Source organism: Vigna umbellata, chromosome 4 (genome assembly GCF_029865625.1).
Source record: "Vigna umbellata cultivar VRB3 chromosome 4, Vumbellata_1.0, whole genome shotgun sequence".
NCBI classification, from domain to species: Eukaryota; Viridiplantae; Streptophyta; class Magnoliopsida; order Fabales; family Fabaceae; genus Vigna; species Vigna umbellata.
In genome coordinates, this window is record NC_142168.1 from 24,216,380 (window position 1) to 24,237,273 (window position 20,894).

The 20,894-nt window shown below is 36.6% G+C and overlaps 2 protein-coding genes and 2 long non-coding RNA genes across 4 annotated transcripts; 2 read left to right on the forward strand and 2 right to left on the reverse strand.

Moving 5' to 3' along the window:
• The first annotated feature begins 756 nt into the window (after positions 1-756).
• Positions 757-3,195, forward strand: LOC124823982 (uncharacterized). The gene is made up of 2 exons (XR_007027686.2): positions 757-978; positions 2,730-3,195. It is a non-coding gene; the product is annotated as an uncharacterized LOC124823982 (long non-coding RNA).
• Positions 3,196-5,759: 2,564 nt separating this feature from the next.
• LOC124823983 (silicon efflux transporter LSI2-like) lies at positions 5,760-8,956 on the forward strand. The gene is made up of 3 exons (XM_088114498.1): positions 5,760-6,966; positions 7,051-7,240; positions 8,392-8,956. Exons 1-3 carry the CDS (start codon positions 5,797-5,799, stop codon positions 8,652-8,654), a joined length of 1,623 nt encoding a protein of 540 aa, XP_087970624.1. The 5' UTR covers positions 5,760-5,796; the 3' UTR covers positions 8,655-8,956.
• A 5,332-nt stretch (positions 8,957-14,288) lies between these two features.
• On the reverse strand, positions 14,289-17,383 carry LOC148199651 (uncharacterized). Its single transcript, XM_088112742.1, has 4 exons — positions 16,195-17,383; positions 15,503-15,939; positions 14,586-15,415; positions 14,289-14,403 (listed from the first exon to the last, which is right to left on the reverse strand). The coding sequence occupies exons 1-4, from the start codon at positions 17,381-17,383 to the stop codon at positions 14,289-14,291; spliced, it is 2,571 nt and encodes an 856-aa protein (XP_087968868.1).
• A 420-nt stretch (positions 17,384-17,803) lies between these two features.
• Positions 17,804-20,196, reverse strand: LOC148199652 (uncharacterized). Its single transcript, XR_015785681.1, has 3 exons — positions 19,783-20,196; positions 19,580-19,670; positions 17,804-17,853 (listed from the first exon to the last, which is right to left on the reverse strand). It is a non-coding gene; the product is annotated as an uncharacterized LOC148199652 (long non-coding RNA).
• Positions 20,197-20,894: the final 698 nt, after the last annotated feature.

Below are 20,894 nucleotides of genomic sequence, written 5' to 3' on the forward strand. Positions count from 1 at the left end.
GTTTTCACCTATGTGGTCTAAGTGGACCAATAATTTATTATCATACAAGTTAATAGATTAAAGAAAATTATGCTAAGTTAAAGAATAACGATTTAATTATGTTAAGTTAAAGAATAATAACTTGTAGTCGGATTAGTTGAAGTTAGCTTATGGTCGGATAGCATCAGTTAACTATAATACAAATAAATTAAAGATTTTTCATCAACTATAATATAAATATTTACAATACATGCAATCATGATCTTATAAGTCAATTTTGTAAAGTTAAAATACACTTAAAATCTATTTCTTAATATATTATTAAAGTTAACTAAAACTCATCTTTTTTTTGTTAAATTTATGTCATAATTGTTTATTATTTATTAATATCTAATTTTATATTTAGCGTAGATATATATATGTTTAGATGTACATGTATATGTTTATATGGATTAAAATTTTTATATAAACTAAAAATCATCTTCTCACAATTTGATAACAAGTAAGATAAATATTAATATAAATTTTGATAAAATTATTGAGTGATTAGATAAATTCAATAATGTAATCTCATATACAAGATAAAAAAACTAAATTTATGTTTAAAACATGTTCATAAAATTATTGGTGTAAAGTGATATTTACTCTTAAATAATGTAAATTGTTGTTACATTGTATTAAACAACTTCTAACCACGTCATTAATTGAATATTAGTAACTATGCATGACTCATTGATGAATTCAAGTACACATGTCTTCTTTACATATACCCCTACATGTAATATTTAGAGGGCATTCTCTTCCTCTGTTTTTCGTGGTTCTCTTCCTCTGTTCTTGTTTTCCGGCAAAGCCACGTTCATTCTTCAGTTCATTTCTTCCTTTCTCTTTTTCTCTTCTGCATCATTCTCTTCCAGCGCCTTTTCCGGCGAATTCGGTGCCCAGTCACCGTCATTTCTGCTGAGCAATCTCTCCTAACGGTGTCGTTCTGTCCTCCCTCAGGTTCTCTCCCCGCTTTATATCCTTCGTTTACTTTCCTTTTTTCCTCTCTTATATGTCTCAGATTTGAAATTGTACCGAGATATTTGTTAAATTTATTTTCCAGTTCTCTTCCTATTTCTTGGTTTTAATTATTTACGGTGAGTTGCATATATTACAATTTGATTATTTTCTATTGTGAATAGTGATTGTGCTTTGCATTTCTGGTTTCGTCATTGGCTTGGCGTTTACACACACATACATATATATTCTGATTTGGTTGTTAGGAATATGCTTGTTTCGAATTTTTTCCCCGAAACATTGTTTGTCTAGACGTAGTAGCATCCTTTTCTTATACCGTTAATGAGTCAGTAGGGAAGTTGAGAAAATAGACGACCATTTGGGAACGAAGAAATATAAGAATGTTAGGCTCATCGAGTTGAAGTGATTCTTGAAAATGAGTGATGAGTATTTCTACCATAAATTTTCGTTGGGGTGATTTAATGAATAGTGAAATTATCTTAATACAATACAAACCACGGCTTCTTAACAAGATCCTTTAGGTAGAAATTGAATTTAAATAGAATATTAACGAACGAGCTAAGTATCTCTTACTTAACTATCTTTATACTCTTAAAATATTATAAACAAAACCAAAGTTAGTTTTCTAGGTTCTCTGATTGTGCAATAGGTTGACACTGCTACTTTTAAGTTTGGGTGGCTGAACCTATCGATGTCACTACTGCCAATGTTGCTGTTAAGTGAAGTGCATTCATGGCAGCTCAACTGGCACGGACCCCAGATGATGTTGTGAGTCAGAGCTTAATGGTTTAAAGTGTGTTAAAGTGCATTCATCACCTCCAAATGTCTGGGATTGATGCCGCCCACCAAATGATCAAGTATTATGAGGGTAGGGGTTGTATACGAGTTTTGGATATCAACTTTGACATATGCATCTTCCAATGCTGTGAATTAAGGCGAGAAAGGTGGTGACACTTGTATATAAATTAGCTTATATAGGTTCCACCCCTTTATCATGCTATTCTTGAATAACAAAGATGCTTAGCAGACCTAGTACAATGCGATTCACTGATGCAGGTTTAACTTGTAGAGAAGTACGTATAAACTTTAGGCACATGAAAAGACATATTATTTCTATAATTGTTGAGAAAATTCTAAATTAAAAGTTGTTAATACTAATAACGTAGTTATTGAAAAAATCATTAACCTTATACAAATTTGTGTTCAAACCAAATTTAATTTTAAAAGCATATACACAGTAGTCTTTTCAATATTAGCAAACATTTCAGTTATAATTCCTCCTTTCTCTTATTAAAATTATGTTTGCTTTGTGGTTTCTTTTACTTTTCCTGCTGGATGAGTCCTTGATCAGTGTAAAAGTGTTGTAAGTCATCTTATGTGTATATTTAGAAAATATATACTCCGACACAGTTATATTTATTTCAGTCACCACTTATGTTATGTATATGCTTTCATTTAGATTTGGAAGTTTAAGCATGTTAGTATTGTTATCACGAAATTACATGGTTTCAAATCCTACAAAGGTAGCTAATTTCTAACATGGTAACTGTGAAACATCAAGATTCTGCAACAATTTGCTATCTGTAATTTGTTTCTGAATAAACCCATTAAAAATTCTTGAAAGAAAGCCATAAGAAGTTGCCCCTCCTATAGTGTTTCTGTGTACCTACTGTCTAAAATACAAACTATACCCCTGCAACAATTATATTAATTTTACTATCTTCTTTGTGTAGCATATCCTGCAACACACCCTTCATCATGCAAAGAAGTAAGGTTTTGAAGCAAATACTGAAGGTGTTTTGAGAGGAATCATAATAGGGAAGTAAGGTTGCTTTCCTTGGTCTATTTTCTACTGTGGTGGTTACGACAGTTGCTTGAGTTTGAAGTATTATGTGCATGTTTTATGGAGTTGGAAAAATTATGTGATTGATGTTTTATTATATGGACTTGCAGTATTGTGCTCTATTGACCTTGGTAGTCTATTAAAAAAATACAATGTAATGATAACTACTCTTGTGAGCTTATTCAGTGGTTGAATAATTTCACATACTTTTATATTGTTTTATATAACTTGAATAACTTTTCTAATTTTTTATTATTTTTATTGCACTTTTGGTTTTGCTGCATAATCCTGTATGAGAGATGCGAGGCATGAGAATGTGGCAGTAGAATTTATATAATGTTGCTTGATTCTTTGTATGCTAGTTTTCTGGTTAACTAGTCTCGCCAAAACTTTTATCAATCTTCTTGTTCTTGTCTCTATCTTAGAGTGCCTCCACTGAAAACTTCTGATACCACCACTAGGCAGAAGCTTTTCTGTATCATTTCCAAGCCATGTCTGATCTGCAAGCATCAACAAAGCATTTTCTAGACTCTAGAGAGTCTGAATATTGTTTTGCAGAGTTTCACCAGCAGCCAGTCAAAGGGCATGCTTGAGAACTTATGTGATAACAAAAAATAGAGTTGTAGTGCTTGTAATTAACAGATAAAAAACATAGCTACATCGTCTCACCTCAACTTGAAATAAAATCAATTTAAAATATATAAACGGAAACCTCATTTTATAAATCAGTTTTGTAGAATTAGAATAGGTTTAAAGTCCTGTTCATCATAGGTTATAGGTTTCACTTAACGATTGTGCCTGATTTTTTTTAGATGCAGAAACATAAGAGTTGAATTTCATTTGGTTTCCTTACACAGGACAGTTTCACTGGGTTATAATTAAGATCGTAGATTTTAACTCTGTTACAGCTTTGGTCAGCCACCGGCCCAGTGGTAGATGGCCAACTACACTCTGGTTATAATTTGAGCAACTCCTTCAAATACAGACCATAGAGCTTCTATTTAAAGGGAACTATGTTAAATATATATAATATGATCATTTAATTAGTTTTTATATGTTACGATTGATGAATTAGTTTCTATATGATCATTGATTTTTATATAACATGATTACTGAGCTAATTCTTATATAATATAGTAATTAAATTAATATTTATATAGTTGGTCACTAAACTAATTTTATTTAACGATACATAAATTAGCTTTTAGATCAAAATCTGACTTGTTTAGTAGCATTAATTGCCAAAATTTTAACCATTTATTAAGATTAGATTTTAAATTACTCTTTAATTGAGCCACTTACTAATTTTTATTATTTGAGAGAGCAATGGTTTAGTTTCTAAAAACAAATTTTGAAGTGGAGAATATAATTCTTTCGAGCAAAAGTAAGATATCGTTCATAAATTGTACTTCCACAAACACTTTTTATATATGATCCAGAAATTGCAGGTTTTATCTGGTTGTAATTTCCACATCATTTTGAAAGCTGCGTAGAATAACGATACTTTGATTTCCGTAACTCACTCTTGATCATTTCGTCTGATAGTTCAAATATAGTTATCATCACTAAATTTAAACGTTTTGTACTTTCCCTCATTTTGCATTATCATATTATAAAGCTTTCTTAAAATATATGAGATGCATACAAAAGTGATGGTGATTTTTAGTTTTTTTTTAAACAAAATAAATCTGGTAATAATGAATCTGAAATAATTTTTTACTCATTTAAATATTTTTTTACACTCACCAACAAATATGAATTTGATTTTTAGTTTTAAAACACTTTTGCTATTTTTGACAAGTGATAAACAACCTTTAAATTTTAATTAAATTGTTATAAACTTAAAATTGAAAATCATCATAAAATAAATTCTAATTTACAAATCTAAATGTAGTTTTTAATTTTTTTTTAAACTTAAAACTTAATATTAAATATTTTAATATAAATAGTAATTCAAGATAATTATGCAATGTTAAATGCCTGAAGATTTTATCCCTTGACCAAACGGTCCGAATTCGAATTTTAGTAATATTACTTTATATATAATAATTTATATTGACTAATTACATTCCTAATTTATATTGTATTTAATGCCCAATTTATGCTTATATTAATTAATGTGTTAATGTAAATTCTTTCTTGTGTGGCAATAACTTGATCTTAAAATGTATTGAATAAGCAGTAAATATAGCGTGACGCTGTGCCGATATAAATACGTCATATATTTTTATTTACAAAGTTGGTACTACATTAAATATTTATTAATTTTAGGGTATCAATTTTATTTTTGAGGCCATGAGAGGGAAAAAGGACGAAGTTCAACTTAAAATTAAATATTTTTGATTAAATCTTTTATACTTTATGGTTACATAAATGTTTGTGCGTGCATAGAAAGTTGAGGAAGGGTCACGTTCTTCCATGTGATTACGAGATGTCCTAAGAACACTTAATCATGTCGCAATTCCCAAATGCCATTTTTCTAACTAAATAAGATATTTTGTTATTTTTCAATTTCAATTTAAAAAAAAAAATACTTTAGTTTGTTAAAAGTTCATAGCTTTTCATGCAGATGGCATGAATTCCTATTCAAGGACAGCAAATTGGTGAAAGCTCTCTTACGTTAAATCACAGGGCGTGATAGACTGGCTTTCCAAAGTAAGTGAATTGGATACGTGTAATCTCGTTTTTTTCTTATATTTGATAATGGTTTTCATGATGCACTTAACATGATTGATTAAAATCACAACCAATTTATGCCCATGAATGTTCTCATTTATCACTCACATGAGATTGAAAGTAAGTGAATATCCTGTGTATACACTCAAATGACTTTCTCTGTCCAGGAAACTTCATTCTATTATGAAGCTGGAATAAGGGTTAGAGGTGAAAATTTCGGTCTTTGATCAGAACTAGGTCAGAACTAGGAATTGACTCTTGGTTCTACAAGAGTTACAAGAATGGCATTGGCATCTGTTCCAAAACTAGTGCTTGGATCCATTGCCTTTGCAATCTTTTGGATGCTAGCAGTTTTTCCTGCTGTGCCATTCCTTCCCATTGGGAGAACTGCAGGGTCCTTGTTAGGTGCAATGCTCATGGTCATATTCCAAGTTCTCAGTCCAGATCAAGCATACGAAGCAATCGATCTTCCAATTCTCGGTCTTCTTTTCGGCACAATGGTAGTCAGTGTTTACCTAGAAAGAGCTGACATGTTTAAATACATAGGAAAATTGCTTTCATGGAAAAGTAAAGGAGCAAAGGACTTACTTTTTAGAATCTGTGTGATTTCTGCTGTCTCGAGTGCTCTTTTCACCAATGACACTGCCTGTGTTGTTCTGACTGAATTCATATTGAAAATTGCAAAGCAACACAACCTCCCACCACACCCTTTACTGCTTGCACTTGCTACAAGTGCTAATATTGGCTCTGCAGCAACTCCGATCGGCAACCCTCAAAATCTTGTCATAGCTGTTCAAGGTAAAATATCATTCGGACAGTTTCTGATTGGTGTTCTTCCAGCTATGCTTGTAGGGGTTGTAGTGAATGCTGTGATTCTTATGGTGATGTATTGGAGGGTGTTGTCTGTTCAAAAGGATGAAGAAAATCCAATAGCAAATCATGCAGCAGAGGAAGAGGTCAATTCTCATCAGTTTTCTCCAGCCACAATGTCCCATTTTAACTCACTCAACTCTGAACAATGGAATGCACACATGGAAAATTTGAATCTTCCAAGTTCCCCTCATGGTCAGAATCTGAGAATTCGATCGGTAGTGGGTGATGGTGAAATCGACAGGGTTCTCAGCAACACGTTAGATTCCACAAGAAACTCGAATGCATCAAAGGAGGAGACAAATGGTATGACTTATGAGACGCATGAGGAAACCAGTCCTTCAAAAACTGATGCCAAAATGGTTAAACCAGTTGTGGAAACTGTGCTGAACAGTTTAGAAGTAAAGGAGCGTTTGGGTGTAAGATGGAAATATATAGTGTGGAAGTCGTGTGTTTACATGATCACATTGGGAATGTTGGTTGCCATGCTTTTTGGTTTGAATATGTCATGGACTGCTATTTCAGCTGCTCTAGCTTTGGTTGTTCTTGATTTCCAAGATGCTAGACCATCCTTAGAAAAGGTAACACTTATAAACACAAGCTCTTGCTTTAGATTTACATAATGTTGTTTTGATGCGGATTTACAATGTTTGTTGTTGTAACAGGTTTCTTATTCGTTGTTGATATTCTTTTGTGGAATGTTCATAACAGTAGATGGTTTCAATAAAACTGGAATTCCAGGTGCTCTCTGGGAGGTCATGGAACCGTATTCTCGAGTAGATCGTGCCAGTGGAGTGGCAATGCTTGCTTTGGTTATACTCATCTTATCAAATGTGGCTTCAAATGTACCAACTGGTATGTCTCATGTTACTCAAATATTCAATTTTCTTTTTACTTTTTTCAGTTATTTTTTTCTTCTAACTTTTGTGTTCACATGGTTCTTATTAACGTTGAATATAGACAAAACAACATTCTCATGCAATTTTTTTTTCAAAAATTAACTAAATGAACAATTTAAAAAAAATATTACAAGAATAAATATGTTGTGTTAAGGTTGTATGACTTTACAATAAAAAAATCGTATCAAATGACTTCAAAATAAAATATTTATAAAGTTGAAAATGTACCAAAGTAATAAGACTTCAATTAATAACATTTTAAATTATATGTTATATTTAAAATAACTTCTAACAAAATTAAATTAAAGTCGTGTCACTTTAATATAACTTTTATTTAAAATTCATTATATTAAAATCGTATCATCTTTTCACACGATTTCAACTTAAAATATTCTATATCAAAATCATGTTTCTTGGTATAACTCTTTCATAATAAGATCATATCAAGCTAACACTATTTGTTTGTTAGTGTAATTTTTTTTTTAAAATTGGCCATTTCAATAATTTTGAAAAAAAAAATACACCATTTTAATGTTTTGCCATTTTTATGCTTTTGCATTGAATGCATTAACATAGAAAAGGAACTTGATTTGTAATGTTTTCTTTGTCCATATTCACTCAATTGGTAGCTAAACTGATCTTTTTAGAAAATTTTGTATTACTATCCAAATTAAAAGCTTGTGATTGACTAGTTAACAAGAATTTTTAATAGCATTGAATGTCTTCATTATGGCAACTAATTAATGAATAGCTAAATGTTGATCAAAGTATGTGATCCTATTTTAGTAGTAAAACTCTAGACATAAGGATGATATCATTTTGGGATTAGTTAACAAAGAACATCATAAGAGAGAATGGGTTTTCAAGTAACTCATTTTGTATGCATAAAACTACATATATCCTAAAAGTTTAACTTCAGGTTTGTGGTTTAAATCATTTTACATTGATAAAGAAAGAGTGCCGGATGTCACAAATTTCTCCCAGTGATTCTTTGTTTTCTTTTATATAAATCCTTATAAAATTGCTTTTAACAATAACCGTATGAAAATTGGTTTTAAGTGATATTGTGAGTTTTGATGTTAGTAATGTTGTGTTGATGTTTTGTAGTTCTATTGCTTGGAGGACCAGTTGCAGCCTCAGCTGCTGCAATTTCCGAAGAAAGTGAGAAGAAAGCATGGCTGATATTGGCTTGGGCGAGCACAGTTGCAGGAAACTTATCACTTTTGGGATCAGCTGCAAACTTGATAGTCTGTGAACAAGCTCGTCGTGCTCCTAACATTGCTTACACTTTAACTTTCTGGAACCATCTCAAATTCGGTCTTCCTTCAACCCTTATAATCACTGCCATTGGTTTGACACTCATAAGATGATTATAATATTAATTAATTTCATCCAAAACAAATAACTCCATATAAAATAAGCTTATTGCACTCTGCTTTAGGCTATTTCCAAAAATATTTGTAACAATAATCAATTTTCTAATCTTCTCATCATTTATGTTACCTACAGATACAATCACTGATTCTTCTTTATGTTTCAACTTTGAAACAAAAAGACTAATCTAAGACATGTTTCTTCATCAAGGAAATCTTAATTGTGCTCCTATAACACATATGCTTTTTTGGGCCTTCTACGTCTTCTTAAATTTTACATCATCCTATATATTACAAGTTTGTTCAATTCATAAATGTTATAACAGTGTTATTAGCATTAAAAATACGATAAACATTACTTTTGTTATTGGAGAAACTTTTTTCGTGTGGCCAAAATTTTACTCAAACTATATATATACAATGATATATAAAAATTTTCAAAGCCTAATAAACTATTAGATCCCAAAAAGAAATTGGACCATGCAAATGAATTTTCATTTTATAATTATAACCATTTAAGTAATTTTAAACTATATATATATATATATATATATATATATATATATATATATATATATATATATATATATATATATCTTACTATAACACAAATATATAAATAAAATATGAAATATATATATATATATATATATATATATACTCTACTTAGTCTTATTCTATTTATTTATTCCATTAATTTTAAATATTTATTACTTTATTTGCTTATAGCAAATAAATATAATGATGCTAATTATTGTAATAAACAATGATTTCGTTATTATAGTTGGAAGAAATGAAGGAGAATGCATTTCAAAATGCATTATATAATACATTATAGGTGGAATATGCTATAATATTTGAAAATGCATTGTAAAATACGGACGGATGAATTATTTTTAAAATATATTTCAAATTATATAATTTAAAAAATATATATGTATTTCAGCACAGTCTCAAATATATTTCAGATTGTAATCCGAAAAAATTCTAAATTGCATCATGTATTTCCAATCCTCAATCTCGAAATAATTTAGGTTTCTATTATTCTTTTCTTAAGGGTAAAATGGGCATTTAAGGAGATCAATGGGTCTGCAGGAAGAAAATATAAGGTTCAGGAAGCTGTGACCCATAAACTTTCTTACCAAGTTTAGAAGCCCCATGTGCGCGTGGAGGAATGTATGTATTAGACCTTGACTTTTTCTTGACTTGTTTTAGTTTATTTTTTTCAATCAGAAGAATTTTAATGTAAATATAATTTTTTATTTATGTAACGGAGTAGATTTTATTGATTATAGTATGATAAAGCAAATTTTTTTTATTTTCCTGCAAACAAAATATACTTAAGACAATGCAGTCGACAAACTTTTAGGTCATTTTTTTAAATAATTATAGTTTAAAAAATGGAAAGTAACATTGTAACATCCCAAAATATAGTAATTACCATAATCAAGATTAATTACATTAAGATAATAAACAGTGCAGTCTTACAAAGACCGAACGAGCACTAACGGTGTCGAACGTTCAAAAAAACATACAGAAATGACGGACGTCATAATATAAAGAGTTTAAGGACGAACGGTTTTACAGGATTACAACCGAACGTCTACATAAAACACATAATAAACTATACTATACTGGCGAGCGCTCTAGGGCTCGGCTTTGACTTCAACATCCACCAGGGTCGCGTCCTCCAAATTTTCTTCTTCCAGCAGTGTTTCAAGGGACGCTCCACCATCTGCTCACATCCACAACGGATGATCATTGCATTTTGACAAGACGGAGTATACATGTACAGTAGACAACACAATGGAAATGCAAGGGTAAGCTTACGTATTTTAAATTCATACTTCAACATTTATATTCAAATCATCACACAATCAATACATATGCATATAACTTCAACCAAAACATAAATATAAATATTCTAGACAGACCGTCCGGACTGTATGAATCTGTGTAGTTTCAAGCGTCCTTGCACCCGAGTGATGTAGTAACTGGGTAACATTAAACAGCTGCCACTCGAGGTAAGTCCGTTCTTACGTCGCCCATGTTAACTTATGGACTAAGGACCTCCTGCCGTTCCCACACATGAGTACCCCCTTCTACTTGAAGAGGCGTATCACGGAACATCAGGATGGACAGCGAGTCTAAACTTATCCACAGTCATACTTTACAAATATCAATTTCCAACCAAGAGTAGTTCCTCCTTGGAACGCTCGTTCAAATATCAATATCATAATTTCACCTCATATAGGGTTCGTTCACTTTATAATTCTCTCAATATCACATTTTCATTCTTTGTTACACTTCCATAAAAAGACGAACGTTAATTCACTGTATGGACGAACGCTAATTGAGATCAGGACGAACGCTATTTAAGACTGACGCTCGACATGAGGTCGAACGCTATTAAAGACTGACGCTCGACATGAGGTCGAACGCTATTAAAGACTGATGCTCGACATGAGGTCGAACACTATTAAAGACTGACGTTCGACATGAGGTCGAACGCTATTGAAGACTGATGCTCGACATGAGGTCGAACACTATTAAAGACTGACGTTCGACATGAGGTCGAACGCTATTGAAGACTGATGCTCGACATGAGGTCGAACACTATTAAAGACTGACGCTCGACATGAGGTCGAACGCTATTAAAGACTGATGCTCGACATGAGGTCGAACACTATTAAAGACTGACGTTCGACATGAGGTCGAACGCTATTGAAGACTGATGCTCGACATGAGGTCGAACACTATTAAAGACTGACGTTCGACATGAGGTCGAACGCTATTGAAGACTGATGCTCGACATGAGGTCGAACACTATTAAAGACTGACGTTCGACATGAGGTCGAACGCTATTGAAGACTGATGCTCGACATGAGGTCGAACACTATTAAAGACTGACGCTCGACATGAGGTCGAACGCTATTAAAGACTGATGCTCGACATGAGGTCGAACACTATTTTACTCAAATGGGAACGCTCGTTCTCGAGCAGAATTCTTTCCAAATGAAAGAATTCCATTTTAAAGTATCATAAGGAAAACCGAACGGTATAAGACCGTACAGTGACGAGCGTTAGTTAACAAAAGTAGGATTTAAGTGTAGAATTATCAACCTTAGCCATTTTTTTTTCAGATTTCAACATTTTAACCTAAACTTTATACTTCAAATGAATCTCAGATTTATGGACTTTACACTCTCACTTCCAGATTACTTCATATTCAATAATCAACATCTTAATAATTCATACATTATAGTATTCATCCATACGATTCAACCATGCATGCAGCTCAACAATCCAGAAAAATCATATCAGTACATTCATAACAGCACAACAGGGCTCGTTCATGCAGATCAGAAAATCACGCATACAAAGATTTCATACAGACAACCCAATCATGCTTTCATACAATCATACACGTATAAATTTAAATATATGTAAGCTTCCCTTACCTGGATAGCAGTGATCTTCCAAAAGCACGATTCTAGGGTTTCCTCTAACCACTTCTACTCTCAAGTTTCGTTCCACAGTTCCCACGTAAAACTAAGACACCAAAACAATCAACCAAAACTCAGACCTAGAACCCATTCATGCAACCAACTAGGGTTCGCATGAGACCAGAAAAAGGGACGAAGCTTAAGACAGAAAAACTTACCAGTTCCGATCCAAGTTCTGTTCGGTCCAAATGAAAGGTCTCAACTGGACGAACACTCCTACGGTTCTGGAAAGTGAATCGGAGAAGAAGAAGATGAGTTGTTGAAGAGAGAAGGTTACTGGTTCTAGAGAGAGATCAGAGAAATTGGAAAATCTGATTCAGAGGAAGGAGATGAGTGATACAGGTGAGTGGAGGGTTTTTCGAAAACTCTTTTTGCTTAACTCACGTTCGTTTGAACGAACGTCTCCCTCGCTGACACCTGCATACCAAACTCTGAATTGGAAGCTTCTAACGTGACAAGTGTCGTGTGTGCATGCAGAGCTTAGTGCGCAATTAATGCACTGGACGTGTGTCGCGGCTCATTGATGGAAGCTACTAGGTGAATCAGCAGTATCGTAATTACTGATTTGACATCTAATTACGTTTTAAAATTTTCCGGGATCTCACATTCCACCTATCTACAAAAATTTTCGACCTCGAAAATTAGAGACTTACCCAAGAACAGATGAGGATACAAGTCCTTCATGGCGCTCTCGACTTCCCACGTTGAATCACCCGTCTTAGCGTCCCACACTATTTTCACCAAGCGAACTTCCTTGCCCTTGTAGTACTTGGTGCGGCTATCTTCTACACGAACTGGACGCAATTCTAACGTTCGATCTGGACGTAGCTGAATGTCTTCTAACTCCAGTACGTGTGACGGATTTGCTATATATTTTCGAAGTTGAGAGACGTGGAAGACAGGGTGAAGGTTGGTTAGTTGGGGTGGCAACGCAAGCTCATACGCCACTGGTCCGATCTTCCTCAATATCTGGTAGGGTCCAATGAACTTGGGAGATAACTTCTTTGGACGAACGGCTCGTCCCACACCAGTGACTGGATTGAGTCGAAGGAACACATGCTCCCCTGCAGCGAACTCCAGCGGTCTTCTCCTTTTATCAGCGTACGACTTCTGCCTGCTCAAAGACGTCTTCAACCTCTCCTGGATTTGCTTGACTTTCTCGGTCGTTTGCTGTATAAGCTCAGGTCCAGTTAGTACGTGCTCTCCTTCTTTGAACCAACAAAGTGGCGTTCGGCATTTCCTCCCATAGAGTGCTTCAAACGGTGCCATTCCAATGCTCGCCTGGAAACTGTTGTTATACGTGAACTCCACTAGCGGCAGAACCTCATCCCATGCGCCTAAGTGATCTAGGGCGCACGTCCTCAGTAAATCTTCTAGCGTCTGGATGGTTCGTTCAGACTGGCCGTCCGTCTGAGGGTGGTAGGCTGAACTCATTTGTAATCTACTACCAAGCTCGCTTTGAAGTGACTGCCAAAACCGTGAAGTAAACCTTGTATCACGATCTGAAATTATGCTCGAAGGTACCCCATGCAGACGAACGATCTCCTGGATATACAACTTAGCTAAGTTGGTTAACGACATCTTTAAGTTGACAGCTAGGAAGTGGGCGCTCTTGGTTAGCCTATCCACGATCACCCAGATTGAATCATGATTCCTGACCGTGCGTGGTAGATGAGTCACGAAATCCATGGATATGCTATCCCACTTCCATTCGGGAATCTCTAATTGTTGAAGCAATCCGCCAGGTCTTTGATATTCTGCCTTCGCTCGTTGACAAGTTAGACATGATGCCACAAAACGAGCGACATCACCCTTCATTCCAGGCCACCAAAACGATTTCCGGAGGTCTTGATACATCTTGGTCATGCCAGGGTGTATACTAAGACGACTGTGATGGCCTTCCTCCAGAATGATCCTCTTCAGTTCGCCATCATTAGGAATGCACGTCCTACCCTTGTAACGCAGCATGCCGTCCGTTCCTGTGTTGAATTCCTTATCTTTCTTTGAAACGAGCGAGTCTAGTATCTTCACCAGATCTTCATCCTCACGCTGCTTCATTCTGATTTGGTCGAACACATTGCTAGATATTCTAAGGTTACAGCACTTGATGCTGTTCGGTTCAAACTCAAACTGTAACCTTAGATCTCTGAAACTCTCCACCAAGCTCAACTCGCGCACCATCATAGACGACATATGCACCACTTTTCTGCTCAGAGCGTCCGCTACCACGTTCGCTTTTCCTGGATTGTAGAGCAGCTCGAAATCATAATCCTTCAAGAACTCAAGCCACCTCCTCTGCCTCATATTCAACTCCTTCTGATCAAAGAGGTACTTGAGACTCTTGTGATCACTGAAAACTTGGAACGTGGATCCATACAAGAAATGCCTCCAGATCTTCAGTGCAAAAACGACCGCTGCCAACTCCAGGTCGTGCGTTGGATAATTCCTCTCGTGAATCCTCAACTGCCGAGACGCATACGCTACCGCTCGCCTCTCTTGCATCAAAACACAACCCAGACCTTGATGAGAAGCGTCGCAATAAACTTCAAACGGTTTAGACGTATCCGGAATAACCAGCACTGGGGCGCTCGTCAGCTTGATCTTCAGCTCTTGAAAACTGGATTCACAACGATCAGTCCAAGCGAACGGCTGATCTTTACGGGTCAATTGGGTTAGCGGCGCTACTATCTTAGCAAAACCTTCAATGAAACGTCTGTAGTAGCCCGCCAGTCCAACAAAACTACGTACCTCCGTGACCGAACGCGGACTCTCCCAATCCAATACCGCTCGCACTTTCGCTGGATCCACCGAGATGCCTCCAGCCGACACCACATGACCCAAAAACTGGATCTCCTTCATCCAGAATTCACACTTAGACAACTTGGCATATAATTCTTTCTCCCGCAACACTCCAAGTACGAGTCTAAGGTGCTCTTCATGCTCTTCTTCAGTCTTGGAATAGATGAGGATATCATCTATGAAAACGACCACAAACTTATCCAAATAAGGCCTGAATATGCGGTTCATGTACTCCATGAACACGGCTGGAGCGTTCGTTACTCCAAAAGGCATCACCACATATTCATAATGCCCATATCGCGACCTGAATGCTGTCTTCTGGATGTCATCTTCTTTAACCCTAATTTGATGATATCCGGATCTCAAATCAATCTTCGAGAATACTGCAGCCCCATGTAGTTGATCTAGCAAGTCATCTATCCTCGGCAAAGGGTACTTGTTCTTGATGGTCAGCTTATTTAATTGCCTGTAGTCAATACACAACCGAGAGCTGCCATCCTTCTTCCTTACTAACAGCACGGGCGCTCCCCAGGGTGATACGCTCGGCCTAATAAATTTCTTCTCTATCAACTCCTCAATCTGCTTCTTTAGTTCAGATAACTCCGCAGGCGACATCCTATATGGCTGAACCGAGATGGGAGCGGCTGTAGTCACCAAATCAATTGTAAACTCCACTTCACGCTGAGGGGGAAGTCCAGGGATCTCTTCCGGAAAAACGTCCGCAAACTCGTCCACAACTGATCGTCCATTACCGTTTCTAGTGGACGATCGTTCTTCTACCCTTCCTCTGGATTCCTGATCCTCGTGAGTCATAACCAAGAAACAGCTGGCGCCTTCCATAATGTCTTCTTTCAGCTGACCGAGCGTCACTGAAAGAACTTCTTCATCTACACCAGGGAAGATCAACTCTTTCGCTCCACAATCAAGAAGAACACGATTGGCAGCCAACCAATCCATTCCTAAGATAACCTCCAAACCTTGAAGAGGTAAGCAGATGAGGCTAACTTTAAACCTACGCCCATCCACTTCTATAGGACACTTGACGCACATAGTGGACGTCCTAACCTCACCAGCTGCTGGGGTCGACACCACCAGATCAAACTGCATCTCGCTCACTTCTAATCCCAGCTTTTCAACACACGCCTTCGAGATGAAGGAGTGCGTTGCCCCCGAATCAAACAAAGCACAGCAGGGTCTACCAAACAGCATGCATTCACCAACAATAAGGTTACCTGAACTCGCTGCTTCAGCGCTCGTTATAGCATACACTCGCCCACTAGCTTGGGCTCGTCCTCCTCTTGGCTGATTTCTTCCAGCATTAGGTGGCCTCATCACAGCACGCCCACTCATATTGCACTCGTGATCCAGGTGCCCGTTTCTTCCACAACGAGTGCATTGCTTTACTCCCACCAACTGAGGGCATGAAGACCTATAATGTGGTCCTCCACACCGAAAACAAACAACACCTCCCTGCCCAGACTGTCCGACAGGGACTACTGCTTGTGATCCGCTCGTCTGAGAAGACTGATTTGGACGAGCGTAAGGAGGTCTCCTCTGTACAGCACCTCCCCTGGACACCATTGGTCCCCTACTCACTGTTTGCTGCCTCTTCAACCGTTCTGCCTCTGCCATATTCTTCTCCAAAACCTTGGCTCGCTCGACCATGGCAGGAAAAGACCGAATACACAAAGTTGAGATCAAGACTTTCAGATCACTTCTCAACCCATTCTCAAACTTCCTGCACTGCCACTCCTCGTTAGTAGCCATCGTATTGAACCTCAGGAGGTGTTTAAAGGTGTTGGTATACTCCGACACAGACTTGGTTCCTTGTGCCAATTGAAGGAACTCAACTTCCTTAGCGTAACGTACGCTGTCCGGGAAATACTCTTCATAAAACTTGCCTCTGAAAACCGCCCAGGTTACTGGATTCCGAGCGTCCGTTAAGATGGCCTTCATACTCGTCCACCAGTGACTTGCTTCTCCAGTCAACAAATACTCTGTAAAAGCCAAGCGGCTCTCATCCGGACACCTCTTAGCATCATAAATACGCTCCATATCTCTCAACCACTGGTCTGCCTCATCAGGAAGGCATTTCCCACTGAATTTAGCCGGGTGGTGTTGGAGGAAACTCTCCAGGGTCCACTCAGCAGTAGGCGGGGCAGCGTTGGAAGAAGACGCTCCCGCAGTGTGCCTGGTTGATGCTAAAATCTCCATCAGCTGTCGCTGGGTTGTTTCCGAGCTAGCACGGGAAGCTTCCAGACTTTGCATGGCAGCTTGGTTTTGCTGCATCAGGGTGGCGTTTTGTTCCATTAGGGTCGTATTCTGCTGTTGTAAACGGTCTATCACTGTCTCCAACAACCTGGCGTGGTTGGACGCATCAGGTTCGTTAGGTTGGGGTGGAGGAGGGAGTCTAGGGGCCATCGTTTTCTGTACCAGAGAAAACGAACGTTAGAAGTGTCTAACAGTTAAAACATTAACTTATTAAACACACGATAAGCACACAGTAAAAACGTAATGCGCTCATAACCTACAGCGTCCTTAAGAGAACAAAACTGCTCTGATACCACTAATGTAACATCCCAAAATATAGTAATTACCATAATCAAGATTAATTACATTAAGATAATAAACAGTGCAGTCTTACAAAGACCGAACGAGCACTAACGGTGTCGAACGTTCAAAAAAACATACAGAAATGACGGACGTCATAATATAAAGAGTTTAAGGACGAACGGTTTTACAGGATTACAACCGAACGTCTACATAAAACACATAATAAACTATACTATACTGGCGAGCGCTCTAGGGCTCGGCTTTGACTTCAACATCCACCAGGGTCGTGTCCTCCAAATTTTCTTCTTCCAGCAGTGTTTCAAGGGACGCTCCACCATCTGCTCACATCCACAACGGATGATCATTGCATTTTGACAAGACGGAGTATACATGTACAGTAGACAACACAATGGAAATGCAAGGGTAAGCTTACGTATTTTAAATTCATACTTCAACATTTATATTCAAATCATCACACAATCAATACATATGCATATAACTTCAACCAAAACATAAATATAAATATTCTAGACAGACCGTCCGGACTGTATGAATCTGTGTAGTTTCAAGCGTCCTTGCACCCGAGTGATGTAGTAACTGGGTAACATTAAACAGCTGCCACTCGAGGTAAGTCCGTTCTTACGTCGCCCATGTTAACTTATGGACTAAGGACCTCCTGCCGTTCCCACACATGAGTACCCCCTTCTACTTGAAGAGGCGTATCACGGAACATCAGGATGGACAGCGAGTCTAAACTTATCCACAGTCATACTTTACAAATATCAATTTCCAACCAAGAGTAGTTCCTCCTTGGAACGCTCGTTCAAATATCAATATCATAATTTCACCTCATATAGGGTTCGTTCACTTTATAATTCTCTCAATATCACATTTTCATTCTTTGTTACACTTCCATAAAAAGACGAACGTTAATTCACTGTATGGACGAACGCTAATTGAGATCAGGACGAACGCTATTTAAGACTGACGCTCGACATGAGGTCGAACGCTATTAAAGACTGACGCTCGACATGAGGTCGAACGCTATTAAAGACTGATGCTCGACATGAGGTCGAACACTATTAAAGACTGACGTTCGACATGAGGTCGAACGCTATTGAAGACTGATGCTCGACATGAGGTCGAACACTATTAAAGACTGACGTTCGACATGAGGTCGAACGCTATTGAAGACTGATGCTCGACATGAGGTCGAACACTATTAAAGACTGACGCTCGACATGAGGTCGAACGCTATTAAAGACTGATGCTCGACATGAGGTCGAACACTATTAAAGACTGACGTTCGACATGAGGTCGAACGCTATTGAAGACTGATGCTCGACATGAGGTCGAACACTATTAAAGACTGACGTTCGACATGAGGTCGAACGCTATTGAAGACTGATGCTCGACATGAGGTCGAACACTATTAAAGACTGACGTTCGACATGAGGTCGAACGCTATTGAAGACTGATGCTCGACATGAGGTCGAACACTATTAAAGACTGACGCTCGACATGAGGTCGAACGCTATTAAAGACTGATGCTCGACATGAGGTCGAACACTATTTTACTCAAATGGGAACGCTCGTTCTCGAGCAGAATTCTTTCCAAATGAAAGAATTCCATTTTAAAGTATCATAAGGAAAACCGAACGGTATAAGACCGTACAGTGACGAGCGTTAGTTAACAAAAGTAGGATTTAAGTGTAGAATTATCAACCTTAGCCATTTTTTTTTCAGATTTCAACATTTTAACCTAAACTTTATACTTCAAATGAATCTCAGATTTATGGACTTTACACTCTCACTTCCAGATTACTTCATATTCAATAATCAACATCTTAATAATTCATACATTATAGTATTCATCCATACGATTCAACCATGCATGCAGCTCAACAATCCAGAAAAATCATATCAGTACATTCATAACAGCACAACAGGGCTCGTTCATGCAGATCAGAAAATCACGCATACAAAGATTTCATACAGACAACCCAATCATGCTTTCATACAATCATACACGTATAAATTTAAATATATGTAAGCTTCCCTTACCTGGATAGCAGTGATCTTCCAAAAGCACGATTCTAGGGTTTCCTCTAACCACTTCTACTCTCAAGTTTCGTTCCACAGTTCCCACGTAAAACTAAGACACCAAAACAATCAACCAAAACTCAGACCTAGAACCCATTCATGCAACCAACTAGGGTTCGCATGAGACCAGAAAAAGGGACGAAGCTTAAGACAGAAAAACTTACCAGTTCCGATCCAAGTTCTGTTCGGTCCAAATGAAAGGTCTCAACTGGACGAACACTCCTACGGTTCTGGAAAGTGAATCGGAGAAGAAGAAGATGAGTTGTTGAAGAGAGAAGGTTACTGGTTCTAGAGAGAGATCAGAGAAATTGGAAAATCTGATTCAGAGGAAGGAGATGAGTGATACAGGTGAGTGGAGGGTTTTTCGAAAACTCTTTTTGCTTAACTCACGTTCGTTTGAACGAACGTCTCCCTCGCTGACACCTGCATACCAAACTCTGAATTGGAAGCTTCTAACGTGACAAGTGTCGTGTGTGCATGCAGAGCTTAGTGCGCAATTAATGCACTGGACGTGTGTCGCGGCTCATTGATGGAAGCTACTAGGTGAATCAGCAGTATCGTAATTACTGATTTGACATCTAATTACGTTTTAAAATTTTCCGGGATCTCACAAACATATTTTATAAAATATATGCATATTGTAAAGTTTATATGCCAATTTATTATATCTAAAAGATATGAAACTAATTACATTTTTTTAATTAACTCATTAAACTGAATAAAATTTTACTTTTTTCTCAACATTAACATTCTTTTAGGATAAGAATTTCATAATTCTTAAAATATTTAAATATATTAAATTTGAATTGATCTCATTGAAAATTATTTTATTTTTTTAATAAGAAAATTCAAATTTAATGATTTTTTTAAAAAATATTGTAATCATTATCAAATAGAAATAATAATTTAAATATTAAATAATTGTTAAAAATTCAAAACATATCGAAATTATCTTTTGGACGATATTGATTTATGTCATCTTATTTTATTTTTTGTTAAAGTTCATCCATATTTTTATAATTTATATTTGAAAAACTTTTTCTTGATTGATATTAACTAATATTATTTTCAATTATGATGATCACAATTATTTAGGTTCACATTAATTAAGGTTATTTTTAGTTCTTGATGCTTGGAGTTTTTTTACCAACTTTTTTTTTAGTTCGTAAAAAGATCTTAATTAATGCTGGCAAAAAGTTTTTAAGTTGAAATTAGAAAAAAAAAAACTAACAAAAAACTATTGATAAAAGAAATAATATCTTTGCATATGAGAGTT

What these genes read in the sequence shown, in the direction of transcription:
- LOC124823983 (XM_088114498.1), top strand. Translation starts at nt 5,797, where the DNA reads ATGGCATTGGCATCTGTTCCAAAACTAGTGCTTGGATCCATTGCCTTT. An exon ending in CTAGACCATCCTTAGAAAAG is followed by an intron (nt 6,967 to 7,050) that starts GTAACACTTATA and finishes TTGTTGTAACAG; the next exon opens with GTTTCTTATTCGTTGTTGAT. An exon ending in GGCTTCAAATGTACCAACTG is followed by an intron (nt 7,241 to 8,391) that starts GTATGTCTCATG and finishes GATGTTTTGTAG; the next exon opens with TTCTATTGCTTGGAGGACCA.
- LOC148199651 (XM_088112742.1), bottom strand. Translation starts at nt 17,383, where the DNA reads ATGGCCCCTAGACTCCCTCCTCCACCCCAACCTAACGAACCTGATGCG. An exon ending in CGCTGAAGCAGCGAGTTCAG is followed by an intron (nt 15,940 to 16,194) that starts GTAACCTTATTG and finishes TACCTCTTCAAG; the next exon opens with GTTTGGAGGTTATCTTAGGA. An exon ending in TATCCAACGCACGACCTGGA is followed by an intron (nt 14,404 to 14,585) that starts GTTGGCAGCGGT and finishes TCTACAATCCAG; the next exon opens with GAAAAGCGAACGTGGTAGCG.